Below are 15,594 nucleotides of genomic sequence, written 5' to 3'. Positions count from 1 at the left end.
TCCTTGCTATTCTTTGAAACTCTGCATTCAAATGAGTATATCTTTCCTTTTCTCCTTTGCTTTTCACTTCTCTTCTTTTCTCAGCTATTTGTAAAGCCTCTTCAGACAGCCATTTTGCTTTTTTGCATTTCTTTTCCATGGGGATGGTCTTGATCCCTGTCTCTTGTACAATGTCAGGAACCTCTGTCTATAGCTCATCAGGCACTCTGTCTATCAGATCTAGGCCCTTTGTTAGGTAGGTAGAATAGGGAAAAGGAGTCCAAAATGGTGGTGGCTAAAAGACAAGGAAGGTCCGAGGACCAGAGTGAAGACTTCAGGGAGAACAAACAGCACTCCTGGCTAAGCCCAATTTGCATAGGGCAGGCCCAGGTGGAGGAAAAAACATATAAGAGGAGGAGCCAAAGCGCTTTCTCCCTCTCTTTATCTCCTGCATGCGTGCGCGCTCTCTCTCTCTCCCTCCCTCCCCCGCGCGCTCCTCCACTCTCTTCTCTTCGAGTCTTTGGGTTGGCATGCCCTCACACTTCGAGGATGGATTCTCCTGCTATCTTCTAAATATAATAGAGCTGTAACACTGATTTTCCTAAGAGCTATAACACGGTTTGTCCAAGACCCAAGAGCTGTGACGTGCCGAGGGCTTTAATGTCTGTCGCTCCAAATCTTTGTTGTGACAAGACAAAGAACTGAGGAACACACACTTGCGTGACACCTTAAATCTATTTCTCACTTCCACTGTATAATCATAAAGGATTTGATTTAGGTCATACCTGAATGGTCTAGAGGTTTTCCCTACTTTCTTCAATTCAAGTTTGAATTTGGCAATAAGAAGTTCATGATTTGAGTCAGAGTCAGCTCCCAGTCTTGTTTTTGCTGACCTTCTCCATCTTTGGCTGCAAAGGATATAATCAATCTGATTTCGGTGTTGACCATCTGGTGATGTCCATGTGTAGAGTCTTGTGTTGTTGGAAGAGGGTGTTTGCTATGATCAGTGCACTCTCTTGGCAGAACTCTTTAGCCTTTGCCTGCTTCATTCTGTACTCCAAGGCCAAATTTGCCTGTTATTCCAGGTGTTTCCTGACTTCCTACTTTTGCATTCCAGTCCCCTATAATGAAAAGGACATCTTTTTTGGGTATTAATTCTAGGTCTTGGAGGTCTTCATAGAACCGTTCAACTTCAGCTTCTTCAGCATTACTGGTTGGGGCACAAACTTGGATTACCATGATATTGAATGGTTCGCCTTGGAGATAAACAAAGATCATTCTGTCATTTTTGAGACTGCATCCAATTATTGCATTCTGGACTCTTTCGTTGACTATGGTGGCTACTCCATTTCTTCCAAGGGATTCTTGCCCACAGTAGTAGATATAATGGTCATCTGAATTACATCACCCATTCCAGTCCATCTTAGTTCGCTGATTCCTAGAATGTCGACGTTCACTCTTGCCACCTTGTTTGACCACTTCCAATTTGCCTTGATTCACGGACTTAGCATTCCAGGTTCCTAAGCAGTATTGCTCTTTACAGCATCGGACCTTGCTTCTATCACCAGTCAATCCACAAGTGGGTGTTGTTTTTGCTTTGGCTCCATCTCTTCATTCTTTCTGGAGTTATTTCTCCACTGATCTCCAGTAGCATACTGGGTACCTACCGACTTGGGGAGTTCATCTTTCAGTGTTCTATCTTTTGCCTTTCATACTGTTCATGGGGTTCTCAAGGCATGAATACAGAAGTGGTTTGCCATTTTCTTCTCCAGTGGACCACATTTTGTCAGAACTCTCCACCATGACCCGTCCATCTTGGGCGGCCCTACAGTGCATGGCTCATAGTTTCATTGAGTCAGACAAGGCTATGGTCCATGTGATGAGATTGATAACCTTGAGAACCACAGAAGTTCATCAGGAGATCACCTGAGGCTAGATTAAAGGAGCAAGGCCCTGCACACACCCAGCTCCTTGTCAGCAGTCCCACCCTTCAATTACTGCTGTAAAACTCTTCACCAAATCCTCCCAGGTTAGGACACACAGTATTGAGGGGCATGAATCCACCTGAAACAGGGGCGTACAACCCTTGAAAGAATGACATAGCCCGGGAAGTCAACATAAACTGATTAGAACCAAATAGGTCCAAGATGGTGGACAATTTGACTTCCACTAGACCCTGAGCCTCAGTGTATGCTCACTGTAACACATGAGCAAGCCAAATTATACAACCACAGGTGCCAGGTCAGTTCCTAGGCTGATCATCAAAGACCAAAAAGTGAGCAGTGCCCCAATTCCTGGAAATCTCCATCCCTTCCTCAAAGCAGTTGGAATAATCCTCCTAATCATTAGCCTATGAAATTACCCAGCTCATAAAAGCTAACTATACCATATTTCAATGTCCCTCTCACCTCATGAGATGGTCCATAGCTGGTCTATGGAATGTGTTTCTCTCTAAATAAATCCACTTCTTACCTATCACTTTCTCTCTCATGGAATTCTTTCTGCAATGAGACATCAAGAACCTAAACCTTAATCTTCATTGGGCTTTCCTGGTGGCTCAGATGGTAAAGAATCCACATGCAATGTGGGAAACCTGGGTTCAAACCCTAGGTTGGGAAGATCCCCTTGAGGAGGGCATGGCAACCCGCTCCAGTATTCTTGCCTGGAGAATCCCCATTGACAGAGGAGCCTGGCAGGCTACAATCCATGGGGTCACAAAGAGTCAGACTGAGCAACTAAGAACAGGTAACCTTCATTAAGTCCTAAAACAAGGTGTGTGATCTTAGTTGGAACACTGTGGGTTTTCGCCAGATTTTGAGTCCCTGGTTGCGTGGGTTCAAGTCCCAGTCAGGGTTATAGCCAGGTTGTGGGCACAAGTCCCAGTCTGAATTACATGGTTTCACCTGTTTGCCTGGCAAAAAAAAAAAAAACAAAACATCAAGCTATTCTTTTCGATTTCCCCTGAAACTCTCTCTCTGAGACTTGATTTAGCACTAGTGCAGAGGCTGAGTTTTCAGCATCAGGGGAATCTGCTGTCTCTGCTTGACTGCCTTGGAGCTGGGACTGCAGCCTTGCCTTGGACTCTGGCTCGGATTGGAACGTACACCCTTGGTTGTCCTGATACTCAGGCCTCCAGTCTCAGGCTGGAACTATAATACTGTTGGCTCTCCCGCTGCATGCTGACTGCAAATCTTATGACATCTCAGCCTCCACAATCACATGAGCTAATTCCTTATAATTAATCTCTTTATATCTCTCTCTCTCACACACACATACACATATTTATTGTTTCTCTGAAAAATCTAGACTAACACACCAATGTACAGAGCAATGGATTAACCCACTGCAGACAAAGAACTTGCTCCCTTTCTCTACACTGTCAGGGAGTGCTCTGTGAGCGGCAGTTTTTTAAAAGACCCTGGGAACAGAAAATAGGAGGAAACCACAGAAGGGACGAGCATGGGGATATAAGGATGGGCAGAGCAGTGATAGGAGGGGCAATAAAGAAACTGACCAAAACTTGTGATCTTTATATCCAATAGGCAAACACTTAAAATGTATAGTTTCCCTGATCCCAAATTTGCACACTGTTTCTTCTGTTTAACTCCCTATTACATTTCTATTGCGTATATCTAAGAAATATAATTTAAATTATAAATGCATTTAACTTTATCTCAAAGTTAAAGTTTTGTGAAATCATAGCCTTGGTTTGCAGTTGATACAATTTGGGTTCAGTTTTATCTGGATGAAAACTTTGTACAAAAGGCAGAAAAGAAAAAGACCCAAAGGAAAGGCATTAAGTAGCAATTAAGCACTGTCCACACAGAACTCACAAGCTAAGAGCTACTCTGGATAAATATGCTGTCTTCTCTCTGAGGCTGATGAAGCTGTTCAAACACATTATTTTATTAATTCTCACGGCATCCTGATGCAAGAAGCAGGAGGATGCCTCTGGTCCCTCAACTTCTAATCTCACACTCTGGGGCTCAGCTGCCTCTGTAGGGCTGCTGTTTGTGTGTTTATTTTTGGTCAGGGGCTCAGAAAAGAATCCATGGGAAATTCTAAGGGGGAGAAAACACCCTGAGGTAGAAAAGGCTGAGAAAGGATACAAACAATCCCACTATAGCTGATGTAGAGGACTACACTCCAGTGAGAAGAGAGCGCAGGAGCAGAGAGGCAGAAGGGGGAGAGGAGCGAGCTTCTTCTGCAGCTTTTACCTGCCATGTTCGCCTGGCTGGTCCCCAAGGCCTGAAGAATCAGCTGCAGCTCCCTGACAGCTGTGGCCGCCTCTTCTCCACAGGACATGTCAGGCTCCAGGACCACTTCCAGAAGGCCGATCCCTACCAGAGAGACAGTGTCAGCCTGACTGGACTCTCTAGTTTCGGTCCCCAGGCACATCAGGCTAGAGTTTTAGGGAAACCCTGAGCCACTGACGGGCTTCCCTAGGGGCTCGGCGGCACAGAACCTGCCCACAATGCAGGAGACATAAGGCTTGCTCCCTGGGTCAGGAAAATCCCCTGGAGGAGGGCGGGGCTACCCACTCCAGGATTCTTGCCTGGAGAACTCCATGGACAGAGGAGCCTGGCAGGCCACAGTCCGTGGGGCTGTAGAGTTGGACCCTGAGCGATGGAGCGTGCACACATTGTTGATGGGCTGCGACTCACTTCTCTTTACCCTCACTTCTGAATTTTTAACTTCGGTTCTTTTAATGTCTGCTTCCGACACCAAGCTGCTTGGTTCATGACTAGGTGGTGATGTCGATCTCATTTTAGGCGTGGGTTAGAAGGCAGTATTCTTGCCTGGAGAATCCCAGGGACAGAGGAGCCTGTTGGGCTGTCGTCTATGGGGTCGCACAGTCGGACACGACTGATGCGACTTAGCAACAGCAGCAGCCAGTCCATAGAAACCACAGTCCCCACCTGGCTGGCTAATCAGCTCTGCCAACACCAATGTAGATATTCTGACCCATCTGTCAACCTCCGGGGCCTGTTTCCTCATCTGGTTTGGGAAAACCCTGGAGGGGAAGGGCAGTGGCAGGAAGGAAGACAGAGCGTCCCCAAGCCTACCTGCCCTGTTCAGGTCAATGAGCGTCTGGGACCGCAGGTCATCGTGCAGGCTTTTGCCACTATCCTGTTCCAGCTGGATCTGCTTCACCCTCACGGTCCTGGTGACCATCTGACTTGGCTTCCTCCCCACAGAGACGCTGTATGCCAAGCTCCCATTCACAGCGATCGGTAGCCTCTGCTGGGTAATCTGGTAGCCCGCCTGCACGCAAATGGGGGCCAGAGTCACTAGTCTGTAAGTCAAAGCTGGGAACCAGCTGATCACTCCTTTTAATGTCCTAAAACTACAAGCTTACGTAAAAACACAACACAACAACAACAAAAAAAGGAAAACGAGACGAATAATTAGTCTATGCACTGCTGCCATAATCTAGCCTGGCCTCTTCTGACTTCTCTGAGTCCCCCATCCCCACGGCCCCAAAAATGAAGCAGTAAAGCACACGGATCCTCGCTCTGCCCTGCAGAGTACCATTCTGGGGACTAACAATCATCTCTGTCTGCAGCCTCTGAGAAAAGAAGGTACTGTTTCCACTTAGCTCATTAGCTCAGCCCTGCATCTGCTTACAGGGCTCCTGACAGACCCTCTTACTGGGAGTGCTGGCTAAGCACCCTGCCATCGCGTCTCAGCGCAGCCGACAGCAGCTGCCAGCTCCAGTGAGGCTGGTTTTGTTCCTGCTCTCTGAGCTAACCGATCATGTCAGATGCGCTCCCTGACCCAACTTCCCTTGTTCCTCGAGCCAGAAAATGCAGTGACACTCACGCTCCACTAACAGCAAGCACGGAGTACTAAAACACTGATGGATGTTGCCAGCGCTCCCTCGCCACCTTCTGAGTGGGCAGGAAGGACTCTTTCAGATGCATGAACACTAAAGAGAGGGCAGGTTAGACACGGCAAAGAACAGAGGAAGACACTGATGCAGCGTCCCCAGACACCGTTCTCGGCGCTTCACGCCATTGAGTTCTCAGGGCAGCCCCAGGAACAAAGCACAGGGCACGGAGAGACTAAGGACCCATGGCCAAAGCCACAGAGCCGGTAGGCATCAACATTAGGATTTGAACTCAGGTGACCTGGCTCCAGAGTCTGTGTTCCTGGCTTCCTGGCCAGCCCCGTTCAAGCTTAAGCTGTATTGGAATCCCCTGGCAGGGTGGTCAAAACACAGATCTTTTGGCCCCACCTGAAGTGTTTCTGACTCTGCAGGTCTGGGGTGGTGCCTGAGAATCTGTATTTCTGACATGTTCCTAGGAGACGCTGAGGCTAGTGGCCTGGGGAACACACTTTGAGAACCACTGCATTAGGCCACCTTGTTTTCTGTGCTAAGACAGCAAGTCTTAATCTGTAAAAATTAAAGTCTGGGTATGGTTGCCAACTAAAATACAGATGCTCAGTGAAACTGTGATACTATGAATAAACTGTGTAGATAAAAACGAACACTTTTTTAGTATAAGCATGTCCCATGTAATATCTGGCAACACTAACTCCAGATTATGTGAGCTACCTGGGCCAGAAAGATCAGAAGGCAGAAAAAAAATAAAGCATCTCATTTTTCAGTTGCTTACTGCTACACCTCCCACCTTAACCAAACTCGTCATCGCTCTTAAAAGATGAATAAACGCAGTTTAATTCTTTCTTCCCTACCAAGCAGTGGAACTTGCTAAAAAGTTGGCAGTCAGCGGGGAAAAATAGCAGCAACTAGAGAATTCAGGTTCCCGTCGTACTTTTTATTTAATTCCACTCCTGCCTGCATCTGCTGAAAGCAGCTCGCCCCCACCTTCAGTTCCGGGAGAATAATATGAAACAGTATCAACACTGCTGACTGCCTAAACCTCAAGCAGGGCCACACTCGCCATCAGAGCCTCAGAGCAAATCAAACTTTATTTGGGAAACCCAGTCAACATTACAGTTTTGGTTCAGTTCAATACTATGAAAAATTGGCTCCAGTTCACACTGGCTTTTCTCATAAAGAAAAAAACTTCCTAATTTTAAGGAGAAGGCACGTTAATATCGGGTTTACTGCTTTGCCAATTACTGTCATCCGTCCAGGCTTCTGGTTCACGTTTCTGCTTACTACCGTCCACTTACGCGGTCCTTGGGGATGGCAGGCATGTCTGCAGAGGAGATGGTCCTATTACCGGGAAACCCATCTTGACAGAGGGATGCTCTCCCTGTCCTCCGAGCCACAGGATGCATTGACCGCTGCACGGAGGTGGCTTCTGTCCTAACTGGCAATTAACACCAAACCCCACAGCTGGGCTGAGCCTGAGAGCACAGGCTGCCTTCCCTCTGTGGTCAATTACGAACAAGCCCCTAGAGGCACAAGGCTCCTGGTTGGAGCTGGCAGTCAGGACCCAGCGTCCAATCTGGTCCACACTGGGGGGCACTGGCTTCATCAGCTGGGCTGGGCCCCCTACAGGGCTGGACTGAGCTCTGGCTGAGAACACATGCAGCAGCCCCCCACAGCCAAGTCCTGGCCCTGGTTAGAGGGGTGGACAGACAGACAGAGCATACTCACAGGGAGGTCTGCATAGAAATAGTGCTTCCGGTCAAACAAGGACTTCCTGTTGATGTGACAGTCTAGGGCTAGGCCGGTCATCACGGCCGCTTCCACGCACCGCCTGTTGAGGACCTGCGGGGACAGGACACCCACCGTCTGAACAAATATGCCTCCCTGTGGACATCCTCCCTGGACCTGCGATCTCACCCTTCAACAGGTATCCTGTGGGCAGCTTAGCTCACAAGCCAACTCAGTGTGTCTGGGATAGGGGAAGTGAGTGAAAGTGGCTCAGTTGGGTTGGACTCTCTGCGACGCTATGGACTGTAGACTGCCAGGCTCCTCTGTCCATGTGATTCTCTAGGCAAGAATACTGCAGTGGGTAGCTGTTCCCTTTTCCAGGGGATATTCCCAACCCAGGGACTGAACCCAGGTCTCCCTCACTGCAGGTGGATTCTTTACCATCTGAGCCACCAGGGAAGCCCAAATTGGGGAAAGTTGATTAAAAAAAATGAAGTTGTGGTGGTGGTGGGCACTTAATAACTGCCTCGTCTGGGGTCCTTTTGGAGAAGGCACTGGCGACCCACTCCAGTTCTCCTGCCTGGAAAATCCCATGGACGGAGGAGCCTGGTAGGCTGCAGTCCATGGGGTCACTAAGAGTCGGACTTGACTGAGCAACTTCACTTTCACTCTTCACTTTCATGCATTGGAGAAGGAAATGGCAACCCACTCCAGTGTTCTTGCCTGGAGAATCCCAGGGACGGGGGAGCCTGGTGGGCTGCTGTCTGTGGGGTGGCAGAGTTGGACACGACTGATGTGATCTAGTAGCAGCAGCAGCTGGGGTCCTTTCCCCTAACACCTGACACGACATCAAAGTTAACAGGGAGGGTGCCGGCAAAGCTCAGGAGAGAGGTTACTACACGGAGTAACATCAGTCTCATCCCACTGCTAGCAGAACAAGAAGCCACTCAGAACACACAGAGGCAGTGACTCCTGAAGGAGGATTTGAGAAGCAGCTCTCCAAACAACCTCGGTGAGGCTTGGAAACACCGTGAGAGAGAGAGAATGCACTTCTGGAACCGTCAGGGCTGCAGCCATCTCCCCCAGGGCTGGGAAGTGCTGCGCGCCTGCCTCCTGCTTTGGGTCCAGGCCCGGCTGAGCCCCCAGAAGGTGGGGCTGGGCACGCTTCCCCTTCACCTGCTGCCCCCGGGGCTTCCGAGTACCTTTTGGATCCCACCCTGTCCAGCTTTCAGGACCAAAAGACCAAGGAAGGGCTAGCAAATTTTCCAGCCCCAAAGGAAGGAAACAGCTTTCGGAACTCTGGGTGGATAAGTGGCTGGAATAAGGTGGACAACTAGAGATAAGGAAAAAATGTATTGAGATGTGGAGTCAGACAGGCCCTCACCCCTCTTGCACTGTGTGTCTGTACAGCTGCAGGCCTGGAAGCCAGTTCCCCATCTCAGGGAGAGAGAGAGAGTTAACGTCTACCATGCAGAGTGGGCAGTCACAGCTGGCTACAATCACAGCCACTCTAGGCAGGAAGTCAATAAACAGTTCCTCTTCCCGACTCTGCTTCAGGGAAAGTTTTGGGGACTGCGCTTGCTCTTGCAATATGTTCCTATTTTTCATTAGAATATTTATGAGGTTCTTTAGTGCACTTAGTATGTTTCTATCTATGTAGAGCTTTCTGATTAAGGTTTTTCACAATCACCATTTTATTTCAACCTCATAGCAACCCTGTAAAGAAGGAATTTGTACTATTCCAACATATCAGAAAAGGAATAAAGACCCAGAAAGACCAAGAGACTTGCCCAGACCTCAGAGCAGGCAAACGATAAAGCCAGCTCGAGTCCACACGTGCCCGAGCCCAGAGGGTGCCAGACAGAATCCCCATGGTGCAGGGACCAAGCACCCGGAAGCAGGTGGGACTTGTTGAGCATACAGGCAGAGTCTAAATGCAGACCTGTATGAGAAAATGTGAGAGGTATCTCTACTTGCTCCAACATACAACCCTCCTCAGAGACCCCCACCCGAAAGAAAAAGCCAACAGCAAACCTCCCTCCTAAAATCCTCCTCCCAGGCCTGGTTTGGGAAGCCAGGTTACAAAATGGAGCTGTCTCACAGCTTCTATTCAGAGCTCTTCATTTTGAGCCAAGTAATATTGTCAGCTCTGCAGTAATAATGGTTTTCATGAGAAGATGTGTGTGCTGGGGGCGCTGGGGTAGGGAGACACAGGGTGCTCTAATTATCAATGTTTTCACTTGCTAATGTTTGGCGTTTTACTGAACAGTTGTTACCACAATATAAATAGAGCTGGTGCCAAATTCACGCCTGCAGATCTGATCTGGGCCAAGGCGCCCGAGAACCTGAAGCTGGGGTCCTGCCCCGAGGCTCGCCCCTCTGGGGCTGGGCAGCAGCGTGGCGTGCCTGGAGACTGCAGGACTGGCTGCCTGTCAGTTCTTGCTTTTCCACCCCACTCTTCTCTAACCACCGCTTCCTCTCTCGTCTCTGCCCAGTCTGCCCCTTTGGGACCAACCTGCTCCCTCTTTCTAGGCCTGGAGAGCACCCAGGTCTATTTTGCTTGCTTCTTTCTGAGTGTGTGTTGCTAATAAACACCCCGTGCCTGGTGCTGTGGGGGAGTGGAGAGCCATGGGTGATCACAGACTCTCACTCTCCCCGTGTGTGCACGGATACCTGGGCACTTGATAAGCCATCATCAATTTCCAAAGGATAAGAATGCAGTAAAACACACAAACATTACAGCAATATTGAATATACTTTAATCTTTTTTCGATGACTTAGGAGGCTTGGAGCACTTCAGGGTCAGGACTATAAGCATCCATCATCACCACACTACAGCTGCACAGAGGGGCTAGTAAACAGAGAGAGCCAGTTAAAAGAATGCCAAGAATAAAGAATTTATTACAATCCTAGTCAAGCTGCTTGTGACAGATGGAGGTCCAGGTCAGCATGTTCTGAGGAGAGGATGCAGAATTGGAAAATTCAACTGGGGCTGTCTTTATTTCAGACAGTGTCTTCAATGTCTTTACAGACAGTACTAGGCTTGAGGGGTGCCAAGTGACACAGGACTCTGCCGCTGGCCTCAAGGAATGGGCACTGGGGACGTGAGCCTGCTGGCATGGCCTCCACCCTCTGCAAGTTCATCTTCCCCAGGAGCACAGTGCTGACAAAGGCTCAAATCCTAGTGTCCTCTGGCCTAAAATCACCTGGTGACTGCCATGTCTACACGGGGAAGGCCAGCCTCTGCCATGGTCTAGCTCTGGCCTCCATCTTGAATTCCATCTCCTAACACACACACACACACACACACATCTTGAATTCCATCTCCTAACACACACACACACACACACACACACCTTGAATTCCATCTCCTAACACACACACACACACACACACACACATCTTGAATTCCATCTCCTAACACACACACACACACACACACACACACACACACACGGGAAGGCCAGGCTCTGCCATGGTCTAGCTCTGGCCTTCATCTTCAATTCCATCTCCTATCTCTCTCACACACATACCCCGCCCATGGATCCCTGGTCCAGCTCTCCTGTACAAACAATACTGACTGCTGGCCGCCCTGTTCTTATTCCCAATCTACGGAGACGTCACCAAGTCTGGGCGACTTTCCTTACTCTTCTCCCCGTGTGCCTTGCTGGCCTTCCACAAGCTCCCCTTTGTGCTTGCATCATGGTGGGTCAGACGTGTGTGCATGCTCTGCCCCTGAACCAGGTTCCATGAGAACGGGCACGGCCTGTGCCCCCTTGGACCCAGAGCCCCACAGAGAATGAAAGGTGGTGGTGCTCAGGAATGTGTGCTGAGCTCCAGTGAAGAGGGAGGGGACGGGCATCCAGGGCAGGTCTCAGAGAGGCCTTGACGCCTCTGTCTCCTCTAGGCTGTTATTTCCACCCGCTGGCCTTCAGACCTATTTCTGGAAGTGCCCTGAAGCGACAACCAATCACACATGACAAGATCAAAGAGGAATGAAAAAACTCCGAAGACGAACGTGTCCTGAGGATACAAGTTCCAGAATTTTCTTTGCAATTCACATAAAGTGACTACAGAAGGGCTCACGGGTAACCACAGCAGCTTCCCTGTGGAAGGAAACCAATGCTCCTTGGCACTCACAAAGCACAGCTCTCTCCACGGAGCCTGAGCACAGCTCACTCTGGCTTCAGGAACCATCGACGGCAAGTGCTGACTGCACGCTATTTATGTCAGGAGGTGGGCTGGGCACACCACACGCAGGTGCCAGGCAATCCCCTCGGCAGTCCTAGGGCAGGCACCACCGTGATCGTCATCTTACAGATAATGAAGGAAAGCACAGAGGTTAAGTAACTCGCCCCAGGTGACCAAGAAGCAGGACGTCAGACCCCAGAGCCCAGACTGTCAACTACACTCTTACTGCAAATCTTTAAAGAAGGAGGTGCCTGAGTGTTGGCGCTCAAGCCCGCTAACACTGAGCCGTAATTCTCTAGCAGCAGCTCAAACCAAACCCTTCCAGAGAGGCAGATACTGTTTCTAGCAACTTTCTTCTTGCCGGTTTCTATGTACACAGGCTTGTTTTCAGATGTCTAACTCTAAAAAGGTGAGCACTGTATTCTCTGAATTTTGTAAAACACTCCGTACACATGTGTTTTACACAGTGGCTTTGGCATGTGGCGGCTGGAGCGGGAGTGGGCCTAGAGTTCTTCTCAAGCAGAAGGGGAGGCGTTATCACTGGACTTTCAAAACCTTTAGACACAAGTACCCATGAAACAATTTATCACGTAAGCAAAAAGCTGATCCTTTAATTGGAAGTTAAGAAACCTATGAGACGTGGACGGAGGAGATGAGACAGTCAATATATGTCATGTCCAGAAGAGACAGACCGGGCATATCACAGCCAGGAAAAGGATACAGACTGAGGAGACAGTGAATGGCTTTTAAAAGGATTATCACTTGTTCCACTTGTTTGCAAAATAAGTAGAGCTGCAACCATAACTTGGGTGCAATCTAAAACACATCCAGCACAGAAGGCAGCAGAAACATCACAAGACTTCCAAGGACAGGCTGCCACCCCAATGTGAGAAGCAGGCTTCCAGTTTTAAGACTTACTTGGCCTAACCAGACATTTCCTGACCTGTGAGTATAAAAATCATTCTTTTAACTACAACTCCCAATACACCTAAAATAAACGATCAAGTAATTCACATCCTACTTTTTAGTATGTCTTGATTATTTCCCTCCTCCTAAATCCTCTGATTTAATTCAGGCTTCCATTCAAACATGCTCCCCTCCAAGCAAGACTTCTGCACTAATCGCCTGGCCATGTTTCTCCACCTCCACACTTACCTCTGGACCCCTGCCTCTGTACCAACTGATTCTTCTAAAGGATAAATCCGTTCAGTAACTCTCCTGTTAAAACCCTTCTCCCGCCTCCCCACCACCAAAAGGATAAACACCAAGTGCTTGATGAGTCTTCAAGGCTCTTCGAGGTTCAGCCCCGATCACCTTTCTGGCCCCGATCACCTTTCTGGGTTAGCCCTAACCCAAGAGATGCTCATACAGCCAGACACATGACATGCTTTTGCACAAACTGCTGCTTCTGCTGGGAACACCCTTCCTCCTCATCCACTTGAGCAAGATCCTGGCACCTGGCAAGACTCCCCTGCACAGGCATCCCTCCTTTCCAGGTCCCCGCCCTCTGGAAAAGCACTGGCTCCCCAGCCAGACTGAGCTCCCTGAGGGCAGTCAAGTCACTTTATCTTCTTTGCCCTATTATCTAAACGCCATGCCAGCTGATTAAACATTAACTGAGGTAGTGAATAATTTAGCATCCCTTTTATCAACATCCCAAACTCCATAAGCTAGGAAATAAAAGCAAAACTGTTTTATAAAATATGTGTTAGGAAAAAAGAAACCACTCAGTACGTAGAACAGACGAGATTTAATGCAGAGACTTTATTACACAGATGACAGACGGGCTAGGATGTCAAAGAGGCAACTGAAAAGATTCTCAGCGGCAAGAAGCCACTCATGCCCCAGGGAGGGAGGGGCAGGGTGGTGGGGAGCAGCGTTACTGGCAGCAGGGGCACCAAAGGATGCTGGAAACCCAGTGGACCCGTCTCGGTGGCAGGAGCCACGGGCGTGACCCCTCCACTACCAGAGATACTGCTGGATGGAAAAGGGAAGAAGAGGCTCTCTGTTGCTGCTTTCCTCCCAGCACCAGTCTCTCATCAAAGCCTCCTGCCTAACCAGTCAAAAGCCAGCAGCAGGGGTGGCGAGAGGGGACACCAGGAAGACCAGCCTGTGGGGGCAGCGTGCCCCCAACCCCAGGATGCCCTGAAGAGCAGGGGAACGGTGAGCGGAGGCTCTCGGAAATGCAGGCCGTGACCACACAGCAAGCCACATCCAAGTCTGTATTCACTTCTGTGTCTTCTTTTGATAAATATCTAACTGATCAAATGATGTCACTCTCAAGTCTGCCCAGTTAACAACAAAAAAGGTCTTGTTGACTCCTGTTTCACATACTGGGAGCCAAGAATCATGAAATGTCCCTAATGCATAAGGAGCATCTGTGATAACTCAACGTGGGCTGCACAGAACTCTAAGGTGACATCAACCGTTAGGAAAGGATTTGCTAAGAAGATAATGGAACAAAAAAGACTGCATACCTTACTCAAGTCGATAAAAATATCCCTAGGATTTTAGCACATTTATGTGAAATTCCACTGATTACAAAAAAATCTACTCACTGAAGTCAGTCCTGGGGACCTACGCCAGGAAATATTTGTGATGCACTTCAAAGGGGTAAAACTACAGTCTTCAGAAGAGCCTGCAGTTCACGCCATCTCTCTCCTTCCTCCTTAAGCCTCAACTGGTGAGCCCACGGCACTATGATACGCAAAGTCAGTCCAATGGCTACCAGGACCTCCTTAAAAAATTGCGGCAGCGTGACAAAACTAGCGTAACTCACTGAAAATCCAGTTGGCGACTCCTCTGGCACATTCAAACAAAGACTCTGAGGTGATGTTTTACAAAAAGCCCAAGTGGCAATTATTCTATGAAATTAATGTTACATGTGACAAACCTGATGGATGATTAAGATATAGCACCGTAAATGCTTTAATTTATAGAGAGAAAGTAATTAAGATTTACTAAGTAAAAATAAGGCACTAAAACGGGTCTTTATTTTACTGCTAACCATAAATTTGTCTCAAAGCACGAACTCTCTCTGATTCATATTCAAAGCGAAAGTTCCCACACAGATAAATTTTCATTACGGTAGAGAAAGCTGCTCCCCACTGCCTCACCCCCACATTCTTTCTCACCACTGAGCTCTTCTGTCATCACCCAAAACAAACACAAACACTTCAAGGTCTGATGACTAAGCGTGCTGAAACTGCTAAGAAATTTTTTTTTTTAAGTGACTTTTACCATCAAAAGATACCAGCTTTGGGAGTTCCTTTGTAGTCTAGTGGTTAGGACTCGTCACTCTCAGTGCCAAGGGCCTGGGTTCAACATCTGGTTAGGAAACTAAAACCCCACAAGCCACACAAGATGGCCAAAAATAAAAGAGTTACTAGCTTTATGCAGATACTAAATATTTATCTAAATATACCCATATAAACATATATGTTCTTTACACCTACTGGTGCTGCCTCAGGAAAAGGACAAAGGGAATGCTACAATTTCTCTTTTATTTAAATCCCTCTTTCACAAAAGGGGGGAGAAAACAATCAAACACCCATCCAGGAAACAGTTCTTGTTCAGAGAGGAGGGGTGTGGTCTGACAGGTCGGCCCCGCAGCTCCAAGGCACCTCTCTATTCTCTTGCCCTCGAAGCAGTTCTGCTCCCCAGGACTGGTCAGGATGGAGGGCAAGGACACCTCCTGGGTCCGGAGCGCCAGAGGGCCCATTCTCCTCACTCGGGATCCCATTCTCCAGCAGCTTCCGCCTCCTGGCACGGTCAGGTGGCCTCGGGCTGGTGCTCACCCTACCGCCAGCGAGTGGGGCTGGGGAGGGCAGCCTCGACCAGCCCGGCCTCTG

At 48.6% G+C, this 15,594-nt stretch overlaps 1 protein-coding gene across 3 annotated transcripts in view; it reads right to left on the bottom strand.

Moving 5' to 3' along the window:
* The window catches only part of GATB (glutamyl-tRNA amidotransferase subunit B), a 93,195-nt gene that overhangs the window by 50,143 nt on the left and 27,458 nt on the right, over positions 1–15,594 (bottom strand). For all 3 annotated transcript variants that reach the window (XM_040251463.1, XM_040251466.1, XM_040251465.1), the window contains exons 3-5: positions 7,553–7,666; positions 5,046–5,244; positions 4,197–4,319 (exon numbers count right to left, since the gene is read on the bottom strand). In XM_040251463.1, coding sequence (XP_040107397.1) covers positions 4,197–4,319; positions 5,046–5,244; positions 7,553–7,666 — 436 coding nt within the window. The remainder of the gene's footprint in view (positions 1–4,196; positions 4,320–5,045; positions 5,245–7,552; positions 7,667–15,594) is intronic.

The sequence above is a fragment of the Oryx dammah genome, unplaced genomic scaffold (assembly GCF_014754425.2).
Source record: "Oryx dammah isolate SB20612 unplaced genomic scaffold, SCBI_Odam_1.1 HiC_scaffold_12, whole genome shotgun sequence".
Taxonomy (NCBI): Eukaryota; Metazoa; Chordata; class Mammalia; order Artiodactyla; family Bovidae; genus Oryx; species Oryx dammah.
Note: the sequence above shows the minus strand (reverse complement) of the source record. Positions and strands in the feature narration are given on the sequence as shown.